General features: G+C 34.1%; 1 protein-coding gene across 1 annotated transcript in view; it reads left to right on the top strand.

Moving 5' to 3' along the window:
- The window catches only part of LOC126893431 (uroporphyrinogen decarboxylase), a 50,337-nt gene that overhangs the window by 19,748 nt on the left and 11,080 nt on the right, over window positions 1-19,509 (top strand). The window contains exons 3-4 of the mRNA XM_050663621.1: window positions 7,840-7,995; window positions 10,315-10,614. Coding sequence (XP_050519578.1) covers window positions 7,840-7,995; window positions 10,315-10,614 — 456 coding nt within the window. The remainder of the gene's footprint in view (window positions 1-7,839; window positions 7,996-10,314; window positions 10,615-19,509) is intronic.

The following is a 19,509-nucleotide window of genomic DNA, read 5'->3' as shown; positions in this document are numbered from 1 at the left end:
AGCAAAGACAAAACTTTAATTGATCTAAAGACTTTCATAAAAAAAGGTTGGCCAAAAGAATTAAATAATGTACATAAAGATTTAAAAGCATTTTTTAAGATTAAAGATGAAATAACCTTCTTTGATAGTTTGTTGATGAGGAATAGTCAAATTATAATTCCTCATGTAACGAGAAAAGAAATGTTAAAAAGAATTCACTATGGCCATCAAGGAATAAATAAATGTAAAATGTTAGCTAGACAATCATTATATTGGCCTTCCATGACAGTTGACATTGAGAATGAAGTTAAAGGTTGTCCAATTTGCCCACAATTTGAAAATGCAAAGAGAGAACCTTTGACTCCACACAATATCCCAGAACTCCCCTGGGAGGAAGTTGGCTCTGATATATTTTACATAGGTCAAAAAAGTTATTTAATGGTGGTAGATTATTACAGTAAATATCCAGAAATTTGTCTGTTGAACGGTACAACCAGTTCAACTATAATTACACATTTAAAATCGATATTTGCTCGTCATGGAATACCAAAAATATTTTACTCTGATGGTGGACCACAATACACAGCCAATGAATTTGTTAAATTTTGTCAAGAATGGGAATTTAAAAGCATAAAGTCAAGCCCAGAAAATCATAGATCTAATGGTCTAAGTGAAAGATATATTCAAACCTACAAAAAAGCGCTAAGAAAATCTCTTAGAGATGGTAAAGATACATATTTAACATTGCTACAACTTAGAAATACACCAATTGATTCAAATTTACCATCACCATCTCAACTTTTAATGTCACGAGTACTTAGAACTCAGATTCCCACCACTGACAAAATTCTAAAACCAAAATTATGTAATGCTAAAATAGTAATCAGCGATTTTCAGAAAAGACAAAACAGTCAAAAAGCTTATTATGATAGAGGGACAATAAATTTAAAACCGCTTAAAAATAATGAAAAAGTTTATATTAAAGATAAAAACAAATTGAGAGAAGGTCTTATCACACATAAATTAAGAGATAAAACCTACTCGATTAAATTAAGAGATTCTGTGTCAGAAATTGCAAGAAATAGACAATTTTTAGTTCGCATTCCTGCAACTTCTGACGATGAACATTCAGATAACGAATCTGAAACTAGTGAGTCACAAAATTTTGAAAGTGTCTCTGATAACCATTCTGATCATCACTCTCCAATAAACCTACCTCCACAAACCTCTTCAGGTCGAATTGTTAAAAAACCTGATAGACTAGATTTATAAGTAATGTTATTATAAAATAAAAGGGGGTAAAGGGTGAATGAAACAATTGTGGAAATTTATAAATGTTTATTTAAAGATTTGTTAAAGAAAGTTATGTTTATTTTGTCATTATAAAAAGAGGGGGATGTGATGTATGCAAATAGGTAGTATTCGGAACGCACTCAAGTTGGTAATATTGTAAGAGTGACGTGACAGTGACAAGGACAGTGAAGCGGAAATAAAACCATTCTGAATCTAGACACGATAGATACAAGTTGTTTCATTACAACCTATCCTCCAAAGTTAACCTAGGAACCCTACCACGTGTTACATTATAACATTACAAATCGGTTAAAAACATTTTCTCACAAAAAATTAAAATCTTTGATCTTTAATAACTCAAAAAGTTTGGATTTATTTTAATAACGTTATGTGTTACAAATTTTGCTTATAATTTGTCCCTCTATCGAATTCTGGGGATATTTTTAATAAAATAATTTTCACTCCAGAAGGGGTAGCATCCATCCCCAGGGTAAAAGCGCAAGTTGACACCATGTCACCTTTGTTCCTTGTTATATCCTCTAACCACTCACCAATTTTCATGAAAATCGATGGAGGTTCAACGAAATCGGAGGTAATAGCTCATATCCACCTTCAGTGACTGCACTCTCTTTAAATAAAAGATATGTCAATTGGTGATTTTATTGTGGTATCCAAATGCATTCCGAATGCATTCATGCATGAATGATGTATCTTGGTCGTCTTTATTTTGTACCGGATTTTCAGCTTCTTTAATAATTTCTTCATTGCTTAATTTTGGCAAATCTGTTAATAACACGCAAAAGTTGATAAATAAGTCGATAAGATTCCAGACGTCTATCCAGGTCTCTTGTCAGAGTGTCGATTATAATATAGAATGTGTGGATTTTCATCTCATCACTATAGCTGAAAAGTTTAGTTCATCATCGGCCCCTTCGTCAAATTGAATTTCTCTTTCTTATTTCTTTATATGTTTTATTTGGGCACAATTTTTTGGCTTCCTTGCGGTAAAGTAATTTGATAGATCTTCATACTCTTTAATGACAGAACCCAGATCCATAATTTATACAAATATGTTTTGTACAGTATTTGTGCCGCCCTCTCATAATCTGCCGCCTATATTGCCTAATGGATAAAGCAGCCCTGAGTGAGTTGTTTGAATGTTTACACATGAGACATGAGAGAGTCTGACTGAGCTGAGCTGTCTGACAACCCCCCTTTTATACACTTGACATTAGTTTACAGAGCTTAGGCCAGGGTAATAAGACAAAGATATACCCTGTTCGTGACACTCGAGCAGCCAGGGTACTGAAGCGTTTTTTCGACAGGTAATACCTATAAGAACAAATTGTAACTATTTCCTGCGTAGGATCTGGCGGCCATTTTTATTTATAAACTATTTAGTGTCAAAAAACGGCCTTTTTCCATTTGTTTTCAAATTAGTGGAAAACAGTAAGACTTATGGTTCCCTCTTCGAGAGAATAGAAAAAGCTTTAAAATGGCGTATTACAAAGTTTAATACACTCATTTGTTGTTAATGTAATTGCGAGAAAAGGTCGAAATTTCAAAAAAAAAATAATTTAGCCATAACTACTCGCAATATAAATATAGAGCTTTTAAATTTTTGTCAAATGAGGGTTCTTTGGTGCTTAATATGTGACAAAAATTTCAAAGCGATTCATTGAAGTGTTTTGTTGAAGTTTTATTCAAATTGTTTATCCCAGAGAGCTTTTGTTTGCAATAACATAAGTCAGAAAAAAATAATGTTAGAACCATTCTACAGGTGTCAAATGAAAGAGCATGAGCTAAACTTTCAAATTGATTTAAAAAAAGTGAATAAAAAATGTATTTATTAGTAATAAATAATTATGCAAATGTATCGTCAATTTTTGTTTTTTTGAATTCTTGAAACTTTTTGAATAACTTTTTTCAAAAAAATCTATTTTTTAACGTTGTTTAGGTGCATAACTACCAAGTAATGTTATTTATATGATAATTGATGAAAAGTTGTAATAAATATATGTAATTTATTATATAAAAAAATAAAAAGTTTATAAGGAAAAATTGAACATACTTTTGCATAATTATTTATTACTAATAAATGCATTTTTTATTCACTTTTTTAAATCAATTTGAAAGTTTAGCTCATGCTCTTTCATTTGACACCTGTAGAATGGTTCTAACATTATTTTTTTCTGACTTATGTTATTGCCAAAAAGCTCTCTGATATAAACAATTTGAATAAAATTTAAACAATTGAATGAATCGCTTTGAAATTTTTGTCACATATTAAGCACCAAAGAACCCTCATTTGACAAAAATTTCAAAGCTCTATACTTACTTTTACAATTAATAGTTATTGCGAAATTATTTTTTTTTAATTTCGACCTTTTGGCGCAATTATATTAACAATAAATGAGTGTATTAAACTTTGTAATACGCCATTTTAAAGCTTTTTCCATTCTCTCGAAGATGTTTGTACTAAGAAAACCATAAGTCTTACTGTTTTCCATTAATTTGCAAAAAAAAAGGAAAAAAGTCCGTTTTTTGACACTAAATTGTTTATAAATAAAAATGGCCGCCAGATCGTACGCAGGAAATAGTTAAAATTTGTTCTTATAGATATTATCTGTCGAAAAAACGCTTTAGTACTCTGGCTGTTGAAGTGTCATGGAAAAAACGTTATTACCCTGGACTAGCTAACTCTCTTGTTGAGAGTTAATCTTCTTCTCCTGTTTCTTCTGTTACAGTCTCTGCTCCGAACCGGAGTTCCAGCTATCGTATCATCGTTTTTTGGGTCTTTCTATGAGTCGCTTGGTGTTGGGCTTCTGTGTTTTTGCCCATTTCGCCATACGTTCAGGGTCTATCCGATCTACGTGGTCTCTCCACATGTGTCGTCGAGCTCTTGTCTATCTCACTACGCCTTGAATGTCTAGCTCTCTCAGTGTGTTAAGAGTTGTTGATTGTTAATCCTAAATATTTAACTTGAGTGCTGACTGCTATCTATGCATCATTTATTGTTGTTGGACACTCATCTCTTAAATTATTATTCTCTTCAGATATATTCTCTTCAGAGGTTGCCCTGTACTTGGTGATATATTCAGTGATAGATTTCTTGATATAGAGAAATTTACTACCAACGTCTCTATCACTGAATATATCACCAAGTACAGGGCAACCTATTTTAAACTTATAAAATCAGCTAAAAAAGTCTACTACCATAACCGTCTGGGAAGCTCCAAAAGTGTTGCAAAAGAAACTTGGTCCATAATAAACGATCTTCGAAATAAAACCCACACTGCTCAAACAGTTTCCCTTCCAGACCCTGAAAATCTAAATGAATACTTTGTTAATGTGAGTAAAAATATTACATCAACTATTTTGCCACAACAAGATCCCATTTCCTATCTCCCTAATTCAAGAAAGGTCTCGAATTCATTCTTTATAAAACCAGTCAATAAATCTGAACTGATCCAAACAATCAATAGTATCAAAAGCAAATCTTCCTGTAGTACTGATGGTCTATCGATAAAAAAAATTTCTAATCTTCCAGAAAATGTGTTAGAAGTCCTCATCTCACTAATTAATGATTCTTTTGAGAAAGGTAAATTTCCAGAGTGCCTGAAGACAGCCATCATTATTCCTCTTCATAAGGGTGATGAAATATCTAATACCTGCAATTATAAACCTATTGCACTACTACCGGTACACTCCAAAATTATTGAGAGACTCATAAAAGCCCGACTTATGTTCTTTCTAGTTGAAAACAACATTTTATCACAAAATCAGTTCGGCTTTTTAAATAATAAATGCACCACTGATGCCATGTTTTCTGTACTACATGAGGTTTATCAACCACTGAACAATAATCTTCACACTGCCACCGTTTTTTGTGATTACGCCAAAGCTTTTGATTGTGTAAATCACAACATTTTGATAAAAAAACTAAATTTCTACGGAATTCGAGGTATTTCTTTAGATTGGTTCCAATCTTACTTGGATGATAGGAAACAACTGGTTAGAGCAAATGATACAGACTCTAGTCTCAAAAACATTGTATGTGGGGTACCTCAAGGTTCAGTATTGGGTCCTCTACGTTTCCTTATCTTTATTAATGACATCACTAGTTTAAAAATCGATGGAAAAATCTTTCTTTTTGCTGATGATACCAGTATCACTTGGAGCAACTCAAACATTGCAACTCTTCATGCTACTATAACTTCTGATCTACTTACAATAAAAACCTGGTCTGACTCTAATTTACTCTCATTTAACGTAGATAAAACAGTAGCATTGTCTTATAAAGGAGCTCTTCAACCCTTACCTCTTAATAACAGCCAGATCAGTACCGTTGATTCTGTAAAATTTCTTGGTATTTTTTTTAGACAGCAACCTTAAATGGTCCCTCCATATCGATTTGTTAAGAAAGAAACTATCTTCAGCTTGCTATGCTATAAGATCTGTTTCGAATGAACTCAATCTAACATCTTCCAAAATAACATATTTTCTTTGTTCGAGTCACATCTTCGTTATGGTCTTCCTTTTTGGGGTTCTGGTACAGCTGTCCAATTCGATGTTATTTTCAAATTACAAAAAAGAGGAGTAAGATGTCTGTTTGGCCTCAGAAGAACAACACATTGCAGAAGTTACTTCAAAGATCACGGAATTTTAACCCTTCCATCTTTGTATATTTTAGAAACTGTTTGCTTAATTCGTAAACATCTACATGTCTTTCCACCAAGACCTAATCATGACTACTTCACGAGAAATTCTACGTTTAACGTCTCTTTGCCGACCCCGTCCTCGGAGTTAGTAAAGAAATCTATATTATACTCCGCAAAAAAACTTTACAACCATCTCCCTCTACAACTTAAATCTGCAGCATCTTTCCCCGAATTCCGTAAACTGACAAAAGCCTACCTATCTGAAAGACCATATTATTCAGTAGAAGATTTTCTTAATCAACAACTAAGAAATTACAGTACCCTTTGCACAAGTAGTATTTTTATTATTTTTTTATCTATATTTGGGTGTCATATGCAGCAGCTTTTAAAACTTGTTTTATTAATTACTAGGTAGACTTGCAATTTATTTTAAATTTTGCAATTGATTATTTGTGTTTAACTTCTCCAGATTTAGCCATACGGCTCACACTCCCTCTTAGGGGAAAATTGACTCATCCCAGATACCTACGGTATCAAAAGGATTGAGCTCTGGTGGGACTCTTTCCGTGTTATCGAGCCCTAGGTGACTTGGAATGCAGGTGCAGGTGCAGACTTTAACTTCATTATTGATATTATTATTTTAAATATATTGACGATTTATGTAATTTTAGTAAATTGGATTGTTATTGTTTTGTTTTCTTGACTTTTATAAGCTTTGTCGATAAAATTGTGCAATTTTTCATGACAATAAAGCATATTTCTATTCTATTCAATTTGTGAAAGTGACTTGAGTTGATTTGTTTTCATTTACTTTTGCTTTCCATCTGTTAAGCAACATTTGGTTGTCATCGGTTCCATTGATTATTCTGGTGTCATAATAGTGAAATTTCTGTTGTATTTATTGGTGGAATATCTGTAGTAAATATAGGAGTAAAGTAAAGGAGAGGGCCTAGCACACGGCCCTGTGGCAAGCCTGAGTTAATGGGAGAGTGTGTGAAGGTCATTGTGTTATATTTCACTTGGAAGTAACAATCTTCAATACAGAATTTTATACCCTATACTATAAGGTACAGGGAAATAGTACGGAGTTGGAAGGATGCCTTTAAATAAGTGTATATAAGAGGCCATTGTACCATACTCTATCAAATGCCTTTTCTATATCTAAGAATGCAGCTGTGCAATATTTTTTCCTCAACGGCAGCAGTGATTTTTGTTAATATTCCATGGGTCTATTGTGTTGTAGAATGTCTCACAAAATCTGAATCGGTGTGTAGGTATTTCTGCAAGTAGGTGTTTTTTATGCAAAGATGCCATTTTGTAAAGCTTCTGACAAACAAACAGTTACATTTTTTAGTAATAAGGAGTAAATAAACTATAAACACAAAGTTATGTAATATTGAACAAATGATACGTGTCATGGTCGGATCTACATTCAAATGAAACAACTATGCCCACTCCACCGCTCCTGCATTCATCATCAGCATCATCAATCAACCCTTTACATCCACTGCCGGATATAGGCCTCCCCTATTTCCGTCCACTGCCTTCTGTCCTGGGCGCTTAGAATCAAATTAGTGGTCATTCTTTTTATATCATCCATCCATCGCTTGGGCGGTCTTCCTCTATTTCTTTTATCGGCTCTTGGTCTCCACTCTAGCAACCTCTTTGTCCATCTTCCATCTGTTAAACGGACCACATGACCGGCCCAGTTCCATTTTGAGTTTAGCCACCTGATATACAACGTCTGTGCATTCTCCTGCATTCACTGTGTTGAAATAATTTGCACATATTTTGCCAAATATTCTGCTACTATTCTTGGCATGTCTAAGCGTCTTTTTCGTATTACAATTTTTAATGCTAGTTATACTTGTATAAAATAAAAATTTATTGTTTCAACATGTTTTAGGGACCTGTGCTGCCACAACCATTAACTGTAGAAAATATAAAAGAGTTATTGGTAGAAGGTGCAGTTGAAAGATTAGAGTATGTAGGTAAAGCCATAACTCTCACTAGGCACAAACTGGAGGGAAAAGTTCCCTTATTTGGATTTTCAGGTGCTCCTGTAAGTTTTAGTATTATAAGAATTTATTGTAGACTGTATACTTATGTAAATCTAAGGGTATAAAGAGTCTAATGCTCACAATCTTTTTTTTATTATTATTAAACACAAGCTGTGTTTATTATACTGAAATCTGGTCATCAGTTGACCAATTATCAGTTCTTCTTTAACTTAAATTACTAAATGATACATAATCTAAGATCTTAACCCTATGGTGTCCACTTATTTTTTTTAACAAGTATGCATTTTTTAAACTAAAACTAACACACTATACAACACTATGCTCTGCTTTTACACTAACACTTTACACTAACTCAAATGGTTTTCTTCGTTTGAGTCTTCTTTCTAGCCCAGTATTATCGAGGAGCTGAATGGCCTCGATGTGTACATGACTATCTAGCCGTTGTTCGTGACTACCTGCCATCTTCTTAATAATTTTGTCTACATCTTCCATCTCAAGATCCTTGTGGAGGTCGAATTCTTCTCTTTTCTTTTTAATATGGACTTTCCAGCGAAGCCTTGCATCAAGTGTGATACCTAAATATTTTGCAGAAGATGCATATGGTATTGGGGCATCATTTATTCTAATTGGAATGTTTTCGATTTTTTTATTTGTAAAATTGACATGAATATACATATTTAGATTCATTTAATTTGATTTTCCATTTTTTAGTCCAGTTATGTATTTTATTTATTGTCAACTTTAATTTTTCTGCTGCTTCTTTGCTGGTATCACCTACTGCTAAGATAGCGGTATCATCTGCAAATGTGGCTATAGTATCATTTTCCATTTCAGATATATCGTATGTGTATAACAGGTAGAGGACAGGACCTAATACGCTTCCTTGAGGGACTCCTGCTCTGATTTCTTTTAGATCAGTTCTTCTTGCTTAATTCTGAAATATCTGTCAGATTTAAATATATGATTGCAAAATTTCTGAATATTGTTTAGGCATAAGAATTTTGAGTTTGTAGACTAAACCCTCATGCCATACTTTGTCGAAGGTCTTAGCTACGTCTAAAAAGATTGTTGAACAGACTTTCTTTTCTTCTAATGATTTCTCAATTATGTTAGTAATTCTGTGTACCTGATCAATCGTAGAATGTTTATTTCTAAAGCCAAATTGGTGGTTTGGAATCATTTTTTTCTCTTCTATTATTGGTTTCATTCTTTTTAGCAGAAGTTTCTCAAAAAGCTTAGACATCACCGGTAAAAGTGATAATGGTCTATATGAAGACACTTCATTTGGTGATTTTCCTGGTTTTGGTATCATTATAACCTCAGCTATTTTCCATAAATTTGGAATATATCGCAATCTAAATGCAGCATTGATGATGTTGGTCAATTTGACTGTTTTTACGAGGTAGGTTTTTTAGTAATTCTCCAGTAATTAGATCATATCCTGGTGCCTTCTTAGGATTTATATTGTCTTTTATTTCATCAGCTACTTCCTTCGGGGATGTTGGTCTGATTCTCTCCTCTGTCTGATTAGGCTCTATCAATATTTGATCATTATTTTGGTCATCAAGCGGTTTTAATGTATTTTCTAAATATGTGGCAAATCTCTCACAATCTTATTGAAGGTTTTATTTATAGCAGTTTGCGGGCGACCGGTTTCGGCATTCACAATATATATGCCATCGTCAGGCCCTTCAGAAACTGAACAAGCCAAATATTAAATTAAGCTACGTTACAATACATGCCCCAGACATGCCCCAGGTTAAGTTTTACTTTTAAGTTTAGCAGTAGGTATTAAGTTACAGAAGGTGTTATAAAGGTGTTCAAATAGACCGGTGCTAATACAGATTATACCATGATACTATAAATAACGAGATAGTATCTTCCCGTAGCTCAAATACGTCCGAGTTCGCGCATGATTACGTAACTGGAGACCGGAAATTTAATTTGAATTCTTGTTAAAGTTAAATGGGATTTGTATGCATTCTGTGATGCAATTATTCAATTAGCAACATTACATTAAACTTCAATGTATTCGAAAAAAATTTAAGTCCGAGATTCCTGTTAAAGTAACTGTCAAAAATAAAATATAAAATACACTTAGCTTACAACCGCGAACAATTCAAACTACTCGGACATTACGAATGATTACGAACCATTACGAACTTGCCGGTCTCCAGTTACGTCACGACTTTAGGATGTGCAATATATTGTTATTTATAGTATCATGGATTATACTATAAAACCTTCTATAAATAAAACCTTCAATAAGATTGTGAGCATTATTTATACCCTTACATTTTCGTAATGTGCTCATACCAGCAACAATTTTATCATTTGTATACTTATGTATTTCTTTGTAGTGGACTCTTATGGGCTATATGATAGAAGGTGGTGGTTCCAAGACATTAAGTAATGCCAAAAAGTGGCTGTATAGCCATCCAACGGCTGCTAATGAACTATTAAACTTGTTAACAAATACTATTATAGATTATTTGGTAATGCAAATAAAAGCTGGAGCTCAGATCGTCCAAGTTTTTGATAGCAGTGCAGAATATTTGAATAAAGCTTTATATGCTGAATTTTGCCTACCGTATCTAAAAAGAATTTCAACGGAGATTAGACAAAAATTGAAGGATGCTAATTTGGCACAAGTGCCCTTGGTAAGTAGTGGTTAAAATAAAAAAATTAACATAATATGTATAAGAATAATATGTATAAGAAGATGTAGACTAGCTTGGTTTTTGAGAATAATACCTTCTCCTTCTTCTAATGGCGCTACAACCCTTTGTGAGTCTTGGCCTCCTTAACAATGTTCTTCCATTCTGCCCTATCGGATACTTTCCTTTGCTACTGCCTGATGTTCATGGTTTTAAGATCGCCCTCTACGTCGTCTATCCATCTTTTACGGGCCCTTCCTTTTGTTCTATTTCCTTGGGGCTTCCATCTCTGGATTACTTTCACAGCTCGATTATCTGGCATTCTTCTAAGTGACCAAGCCAGTTTGGTCTTTGAGACTTTACAATCTAACAATATCTGCGCTCTGCATTAGTTCATCCAGCTCGTGGTTCATTTTAATTCTGAACGAACCATAGCTGTAATGTGTTTGTCCAAATATCTTCCTTAGTGTTTTGCGTTCAAATATTCTCAGTTGATTTTCATCAGTGGTTGAGAGGGTCCACGTTTCACATCCACATGTGACCACTGGTCTAGTTAATGTTTTGTAGATTCTAAGCTTAGACTCACGATTGAGTATCTTATTTTTCATTAAGTCTTTGTATGCATAAAAACACTTATTACCGCTAAGAATCCGTGCTATTGTATTTCTTGAATGGTGTTGTTGTCATTTATTATTGAGCCTAGGTAGGGAAAATTTGGGGCATATTCGTAGATATGGTTGTCTACCTTCAGATTCTCAAGTTGATTCGACTTTGTGCACTCCATATATTTTGTTTTATTTTATTTATATATAGACCAAACGTAGCAGCTTCCCGTTTCGGCTCTATAGCTTTTTCGCTTAATACCCTTTTGTTGCGACTTATTAGGGCAACATCATCCTCATATGCGCATATTTGCGTAGATCTTGTATTAATACAGTAGACTCCCTCTTTAATGAGAACTGAAATGGCGAACTAATTACCTCGTTATAAGCGGATCTCGTTATATCAGACAACAATAATATTGTGCATACCACCACCACTGAAATGTTTTGATGCCTCTTACGTAGTTTATTAGGTGTCGATGGTCGACCTCACCAATGAAATTTGGCCATAGTAAATTGTAAATTTCCTACAATATTCCATGTCGGTCGATAGATAAACAAGAAGGAAGAAGTTTATTACCGGCGCGCGGCGGTGGAATTTATTACAGCACTGGTCTCAATAAGCACACAGATGTTGGGCATTCCTGTATACAGGCAGTTATGGTATTTATTTATGGCCATGACTACGCCAAAAACAGCTAAAGAAACATATTCTTCGATTTCATTTTTCCTCGTTATAACCAAATATGCCTCGTTATAGAGATAGTTCAATAAGCATTTCACGGGACATCTAGTGTACCTTGTTATAAGCGAAACCTCGTAATACCCGTGTTCGTTATAGAGAGAGTCTACTGTACAACCGTTCATATTCAATTTTGTAATAACAGATTCTAAAGTTAGATTAAAAAGTGTTGTTGGTAAGGCATTACTTTGCCTAACTCCTAAAATGCGAGTTTATGAAAAAAGAACTATTATATTTAGGACACAAGATTTCGAATAAAGGTATAGTACCAGATCCGGAAAAGATCACCGCATTGGAACAATATCCAATACCACAAAATTCAAAAGAAGCAAGAAGATTCGTAGCCTTTGCAAATTATTACAGAAAACATATCAATCATTTTGCAGAAATAGCCGCACCGCTAAATAGACTATCAAGGAAAAATGTAAAATTTGAGTGGACAACAGAATGTCAAAAAGCTTTTGAAAGCCTCAAGACGTCATTATCAAACCCCCCGTAATGGAATTCCCAGATTTATCGGAGGAGAACACGTTTATTCTACGGACAGATGCATCTGGCATCGCACTAGGAGCAACTTTGTCAAACGGGAATGACAAACCGGTATCATATGCCAGTAAAAACAAGTAGCTGCAAAGTACAAGTAGCTGCAAAGGAGGCCAGAGAAACACTGACACAGACAAAACACAGCAGAAAAAAAGTATATGATGCCAAAACGAGTAAAATAACTTATAAACCAGGAGATAAGGTATTAATAAAAAATGAGTCAAACTCAAAACTTAACTCTTTGTTTTCGGGTCCATATACCGTAATTAAAGATGAAATACCTAACGTAATTATTGAGAAAAAGGGTAAACAAGTAGTCATACATAAGAATAACGTTAAGCTGTATAATATTTAAAAAGAATAAGTACTGAAAAGTGTTATAGTGTAAAAGTGTAATAATAGCCCACCACAAGACTTTTACTAGTACTTAAGATTCCGTGTAAATATTTATATATCTCATTTTCTTTCTTTTCTCATCTTCTTTTCATATGTTTGTTTAATTTTATTATAAAGGAGAGACGTCAGTCAACATAAATAATATAAAATAGAGATGAAAGGAAATTGTTGCTGAAATTCCCTTTCATCTTTTCCCCGCCCAGAGAGATGTGATGGTACACGACAACCCTCACGGAATTTTCCTAATTTATTTGTTATAAAAATAAGGTCATAATATTATAGTTGCAATTTGTATAATTTATTACGATAGTAGCAAAGTTCAAAGTATTGAACTCATTTGAAAGACTGCAAAGAAAGCACACGTCATTCTTGATATACGTATAGAACCTCACCATATGTGGTAATACATATGGGCACTGTTTTTAATATAATAGATATAAGTAGGAAGGTCGAGTACCTGAGACATCGTTGTTGTCGTTGAACTCTGTTGGCGCGTAGTCAGGGGATATAGTTACCGAGATATGGGTCACCTTGACCTATCATAACGATAATGTCGGTCGACGTAAATGTAATTGTACATTTAACCTTATGAGAATAAAGTTTCTGAAAAAAGTTTAAGTTTGTTTGTTCGGGGTAGTGCCTTCGTCCAGCAACCCCCAACTTCACACTCCATTGTCAATATCAAATGGCTCTGTCGTATCTCCATCTATTCTCACCATAACTTTGGAACCCTGCAAAGTCATTCGTATAAGTTTAACTTACTAACCTATTATGTATCCCTAACATAGATAGTTGCTTTAAAATCTTTTGTCGATCTACTCCATCAAACACCTGTTTGAAATCGATATACAAGTTTTGACAATAATACCACAATTTAAAAAAAAATGAATGATTATTGAATCCAGTTGAAAGTGGTATTTAAAACATAAACACTCATTGGAATTTCATATGCATTTTTCCCCGAAATTACAGGGAGTGCATATGGAGTGCAGTGAATGTTCAATGGTAAATTTGAAAACTGAAAAAAACAAAGATAAACACACCAGCATAATTTTTTACTTTTTTTTGCTGTCTCTTGTAAACCGGTCTTTCTGTAGCCATTTGGCTTATTGTACACTTTGCACTCTCTCGTGATACCCATTTCAAGGTGTCAGGCATGCCTAGTAGGGAAGCCTGTTGAAATGATTCCTGTTTGTTTTCCCCTAATATTTCAGCTAATTTTCAGCTTAATTTCCCTTTATATCCAATATATTTTGCAATGGGCTTGACCAGGTTTACCAGGTTTGACCAATTAGACCAGTGGTCACATATGGATGTGAAACGTGGACCCTCTCAACCACTGATAGACCAAGAGGCAGCGCTGAAAAATCTATTTGAATTTACTAAAGCTAGATTTTCACAGTTGATTACTGTGAGTGTGTAGAGAAACATACTGCGGTCGGTCAAGCGAAACGTAGAACAGGGGTTACTGAGAGGGTATCAAAGTTGCTTTCCTACGAAGGTAATTATTTTCATTTACTAAGGCTGAAAATCAGTACACACATTCTAAATTAAATATAAAGTTATTACAGTCGGTCAGCTGTATGACGGGACAGAGCCAGTCGGTCGGCCTCAATAGTCGATTGAGGAAATGAAGCATTTTGGCTCGCAATTTTTTCGTCCAGCATGAATTTACTTTAAATTTTCACAGAAGGTAGGGAATAGTCCAAGGATCATTTTCTATATCATGCTGCTATCATACGCTAAAACCTTGGGGGTGGTTGTCACCCCATCTCGGGGGTGGGAATTTTTTATTAAATTTTAAGCAAGTAATTCGATGTAAGAAGTGATTCTAAGAAAAAAATGGTTTTTACATTTTCTTCGAAAAACTAATATTTTTTGAGTTATTCGCGCTTGAAAATAACAGTTTTTCGACGAAAAAATCGACTTTTTTAGGGGGTTTTTTGAGAATACCTCGAAAAATATGCATTTAATAAAAAAAACTGTAGATATCGAAATTGTATCTTTTAGTAACATAAACCAAATTATTTTCCAATAATATCTTTAAGAACAATACAAACCGAGATACGGCATGTTAAAGGTTAGCTTTTTTTGTCAAATGCACAATTTGAAATATTTAAAGCCATATAATGGGAAAAATTTGCATTTTTCGAGGAAAACTTAAATAATCTTTTTTCAAGTATACAATTATACCTTTCAAAAAAAATAATAAAAAGTTTCTAGCATGAAAATTAAGCGACTTACAAAAAAATGTCGGTACCTGCTTTTCTTTACGAAAAAATCAGTGAAAACAACCCCCTAACTACCTTCCTAATTCAAAATTGGTCTTTACCTTTCTGTAGTTCCTTTTATATTTATATTATCAATACACTCAAGGAGTTTGACCTATTTAAAATGCCTAATTTTGGAAAATTGGAGTTTAAAGAAAAATTGGTTTTTTGCAATTTGGTATTTTTCACCTTTTACTTCAAAATATCTCCTAAAATACTGAAGATATGAAAAAAATTATAAACTACTAAATTGTAGATTTTTTATTGACTAAAATTACCCTGTGCATAGATTTTCATTACAGTGAATAGTTAGCCAGATATAGCTGTTTAAAACCTCTATTTACCAGCAAACACCCCCTTATTCGAGCCCTTTAAACTAGCCCCAATTAAAAACTAAGGCATCTTACGGAATTTAATTTACACAGTCTTATAGTTCTTTAAAAGTCCTACAAAATCATTTTTGAGGGGTCTCATTACTGAGAGGGTATCAAAGTTGCTTTTCTACGAAGGTAATTAAATCCATTTACTAAGGCTGAAAATCAGTACACAGTGAGATATCATATTTTTTCAAAATTAGGCATTTTAAATAGGTCAAACTCCTTGAGTGTATTGATAATATAAATATAAAAGGAACTACAGAAAGGTGACGACCAATTTTGAATTAGGAAGATAGTTAGGGGGTTGTTTTCACTCATTTTTTCGTAGAGAAAAGTAGGTGCCGACATTTTTTTGATTATAAGTCGCTTAATTTTCATGCTAGAAACTTTTTATTGTTTTTTTTTAAGGTCTCATTGTATACTTGAAAAAAGATTATTTAAGGTTTCCTCGAAAAATGCAAATTTTTCCCATTATTTGGCTTTGAATATTTTCAAATTATGCATTTGACGAAAAAAGATAACCTTTAACATGCCGTATCTCGGTTTGTATTGGTCTTAAAGATATTATTGGAAAAGAATCTGGTTTGTTTTACTAAAAGATACAATTTTGATATCTACAGTTTTTTTGATTAAATGCATATTTTTCGAGATATTCTCAAAAAACCCTCCAAAAAGGTCGATTTTTTCGTCGAAAAACTGTTATTTTCAAGCGCGAATAACTCGAAAAATATTAGTTTTACGAAGAAAATGTAAAAACATTTTTTTCTTGGAATCACTGTTTACATCGAATTACATGGTTAAAATGTAATAACAAATTCACACCCCCGAGATGGGGTGGCAACCAACCCCAAGGTTTTAGCGTATGATAGCGGCATGATATAGAAAATGATCTTTGGACTATTTCCTACCTTCTGTGAAAATTTCAAGTAAATCCATGCTGGAGGAAAAAATTGCTAGCCAAAATGCTTCATTTCCTCAATCGATTATTCTGGCCGACCGACCGGCTCTGTCCCATCATACAGCTGACCGACTATAATAACTTTTATTTATATTTAATTTAGAATGTGTGTACTGATTTTCAGCCTTAGTAAATGGAAATAATTACCTTTGTAGGAAAGCAACTTTGATACCCTCTCAGTAACCCTGTTCTACGTTTCGCTTGACCGACCGCAGTATGTTTCTCTACACACTCACAGTAATCAACTGTGAAAAATCTAGTTTTAGTAAATTCAAATAGATTTTTCAGCGCTGCATCTCCGTCTATGATGAAAATCAACTGAGAATATTTGAGCGCAAAATACTGAGGAAGATATTTGGACCACCCCAAGCAGTGATGGTTCGTGAAGAATTAAAATGAACCACGAGCTGGATGAACTAATGCAGAGCGCAGATATTGTTAGATTTGTAAAGTCACAAAGACTAAACTGGCTTGGTCACCTAGAAAGAATGCCAGATAATCGAGCTGTAAAAGTAATTCAGAGATGGAAGCCCCACGGAAATAGAACAAGAGGAAAGCCCCGTAAAAGATGGATAGGTAGACGACGTAGAGGGGGATCTTAAAACCATGAACATCAAGCAGTGGCGAGGGAAAGTATCCGACACGGCAGAATGGAAGAACATTGCTAAGCAGGCCAAGACTCACAAAGGGTTGTAGCGCCATTAGAAGAAGAAGAATAATCTTGACCAGGTTTATTTTCTCAGTAAGAGTTGTGTTGCCTTCGGATCCAGACTTTTTTCCGGTCATGTACCATGTTTTTGGCACTCCCACGACCTGCTCGGGACTAAAATATTGTATAACTGATGCTCTTCTAGCAAGTTCATCAGTTCTTTCAGTGCTGTGTATTCTCCAGTGGCCTGCTCTCTAGTGTGATACTTTTATGTTCCGCTAGTCTGTCAAGTTGCTCTCAGCATTCCTGTTCTGGCCTAGAGTCCATCTTAGGGCTTATAAGAGCCTCCATCCTCCTAGTGGAATAGGAATGTGTAAATTTTCACCACTTCTGAATTTTCCTGCACCCAACCCAACCCATTTTTAAGGCAGTGGTCTCCAATAAATGTTGTACGCCACACACATATGACACTTTTTTGTTGCACCTTTGACCACTGTACCACTGATGTCTATTAATTGTTGGTTGTACCACCATGTTATAAATCCATATAACATGTTTAGTTTTAGACCCCATATTGACCAGAAGAGTTGCCAGAGACAGGGGCGAATGGAGGATTGTTCTGAAGAAGGCTTTGGCTCATAAAGAGCTGTAACGCCACTGATGATGATGAGTCCTGTCTTAATGTCTTGAATTTTGTTTCCTTAAACGAGTCCTAATATTTGCTTCATCAGCTTCTTTCTTAGGGATGCGGGTGAAGACCATGGGACGTTTGGGCATATCGACCACATTTAAGATGCTCAGGGAATCTCCCTGTCTTATCCCATTGCCATAGTCAATTGGGTCAATTAATTCTACTTCTACTTTTACTTTTATTCTGTTACTCTGGTAGATATTTTTGATCGTTTTGTTTATTTCTAGAGGTATCTCTCGTGAGTAAAATGAGTGGATAACGTCTTTAATTTTATCCTGTCAAATGCCTTCTTAAAATCCGAGAAACATAAATGTGTCGGTTTATTATAAACTTACGTGCATAGAAATCGGCCCACTTAAAAATTTGGTAATTTTTGATGTCTCATATTTCCTAAACCTGGTGGCCGATTTAAGTGATTTTTTAAACATGTTATAGCCTGATTCTTTAACAATGCCACTGTAATAGTATTGTTGCTAAACAGGTAAATTTTCATTGTATACCGGGTGGACCAATCAAACTGTGTTTTTTTCTCAAAGTTCGCATCACCCTGTGGAATATTCTAGCCTCAGGTTTTCTTAATATTCTGTTTTTTGATTAATTCGTTTATGTTGGATAATAAAAAAGTTAGGTACTTTAACAACTAGACATGTTCTTCATCAATACACGGTGTGTCTAAATAAGTGTGACAAACTTTAAGGGGAAATTCTGCATGATAAAATAATGGCTTTATAAACGTATGTCCGCAAATGTTTCGTTTCCGAGATATGGGATGTTGAATTTTTTCTTACAAACTGACGATTTATTTTATTGCTTTAAAACCAGTTGAGATATGCTAATGAAATTTGGTGGGTTTTAAGACGTTTTAAAGACAAAAAATCCGCAATAACTATCTCTTAAAACATACCAAATTTAATTTGCATATCTCAACTGGTTTTAAAGCAATAAATAAATCGTCAGTTTGTAAGAAAAAATTCAACATCTCAACATTCAAATCTCGGAAACGAAACATTTAGTTTAATTTATTCAATAAACGGCAGAGCCAATTTACAAAAAATGTATAAAAAGAAATGAAATATTATGGTAAACAGTAAAGATAACCAATTTTAACCTAAAATAACAAATAAAAAAATTGAAGGCACTCGTGGGAGTGCCGAGAGAAGTGAAAACTTCTTATAGTATATAAATTACGAGCTCAATGCTTCTTCCCCATCCAAAAAGAAGTGCTATACCTATATCATATACGCGACGCGTATGCTCTATGCTATTTATGTATACATACACATAATTTATATACGTACAAAATTTATTTCAGCGAAGTGATGGCGGTCGCAAATTCAATACTTTTTCTCCATCCAAGAAGTCTACAACGTCCCTAAAGAAATTTTCAATTCAAAAATTTATTTCGTCGAAGCGATGCCGGTCGCTAATTTAATACTTGTTCCCCATCCAAAAAGTGCACAACGTCCCTAAAGAAATTTTCACTTCAAAAATTTAGTTCGTCGAAGCGATGACGGTCGCTAATCTTGTCTACTTGTTCCCCATCCAAAAAGTGCACAACGTCTCTAAAGAAATTTTCTTTTTAAACATTTATTTCGTCGAAGCGATGACGGTCGCTAATTTACTATTTTTCCCATCCAAAAAGTGCACAACGTCCCTAAATAAATTTTCAC

This window comes from Diabrotica virgifera, chromosome 10 (genome assembly GCF_917563875.1).
Source record: "Diabrotica virgifera virgifera chromosome 10, PGI_DIABVI_V3a".
Classification (NCBI taxonomy): Eukaryota; Metazoa; Arthropoda; class Insecta; order Coleoptera; family Chrysomelidae; genus Diabrotica; species Diabrotica virgifera.
The sequence above is the reverse complement of the archived record's forward strand: the minus strand, read 5'-3'. Positions and strand labels throughout refer to the sequence as shown.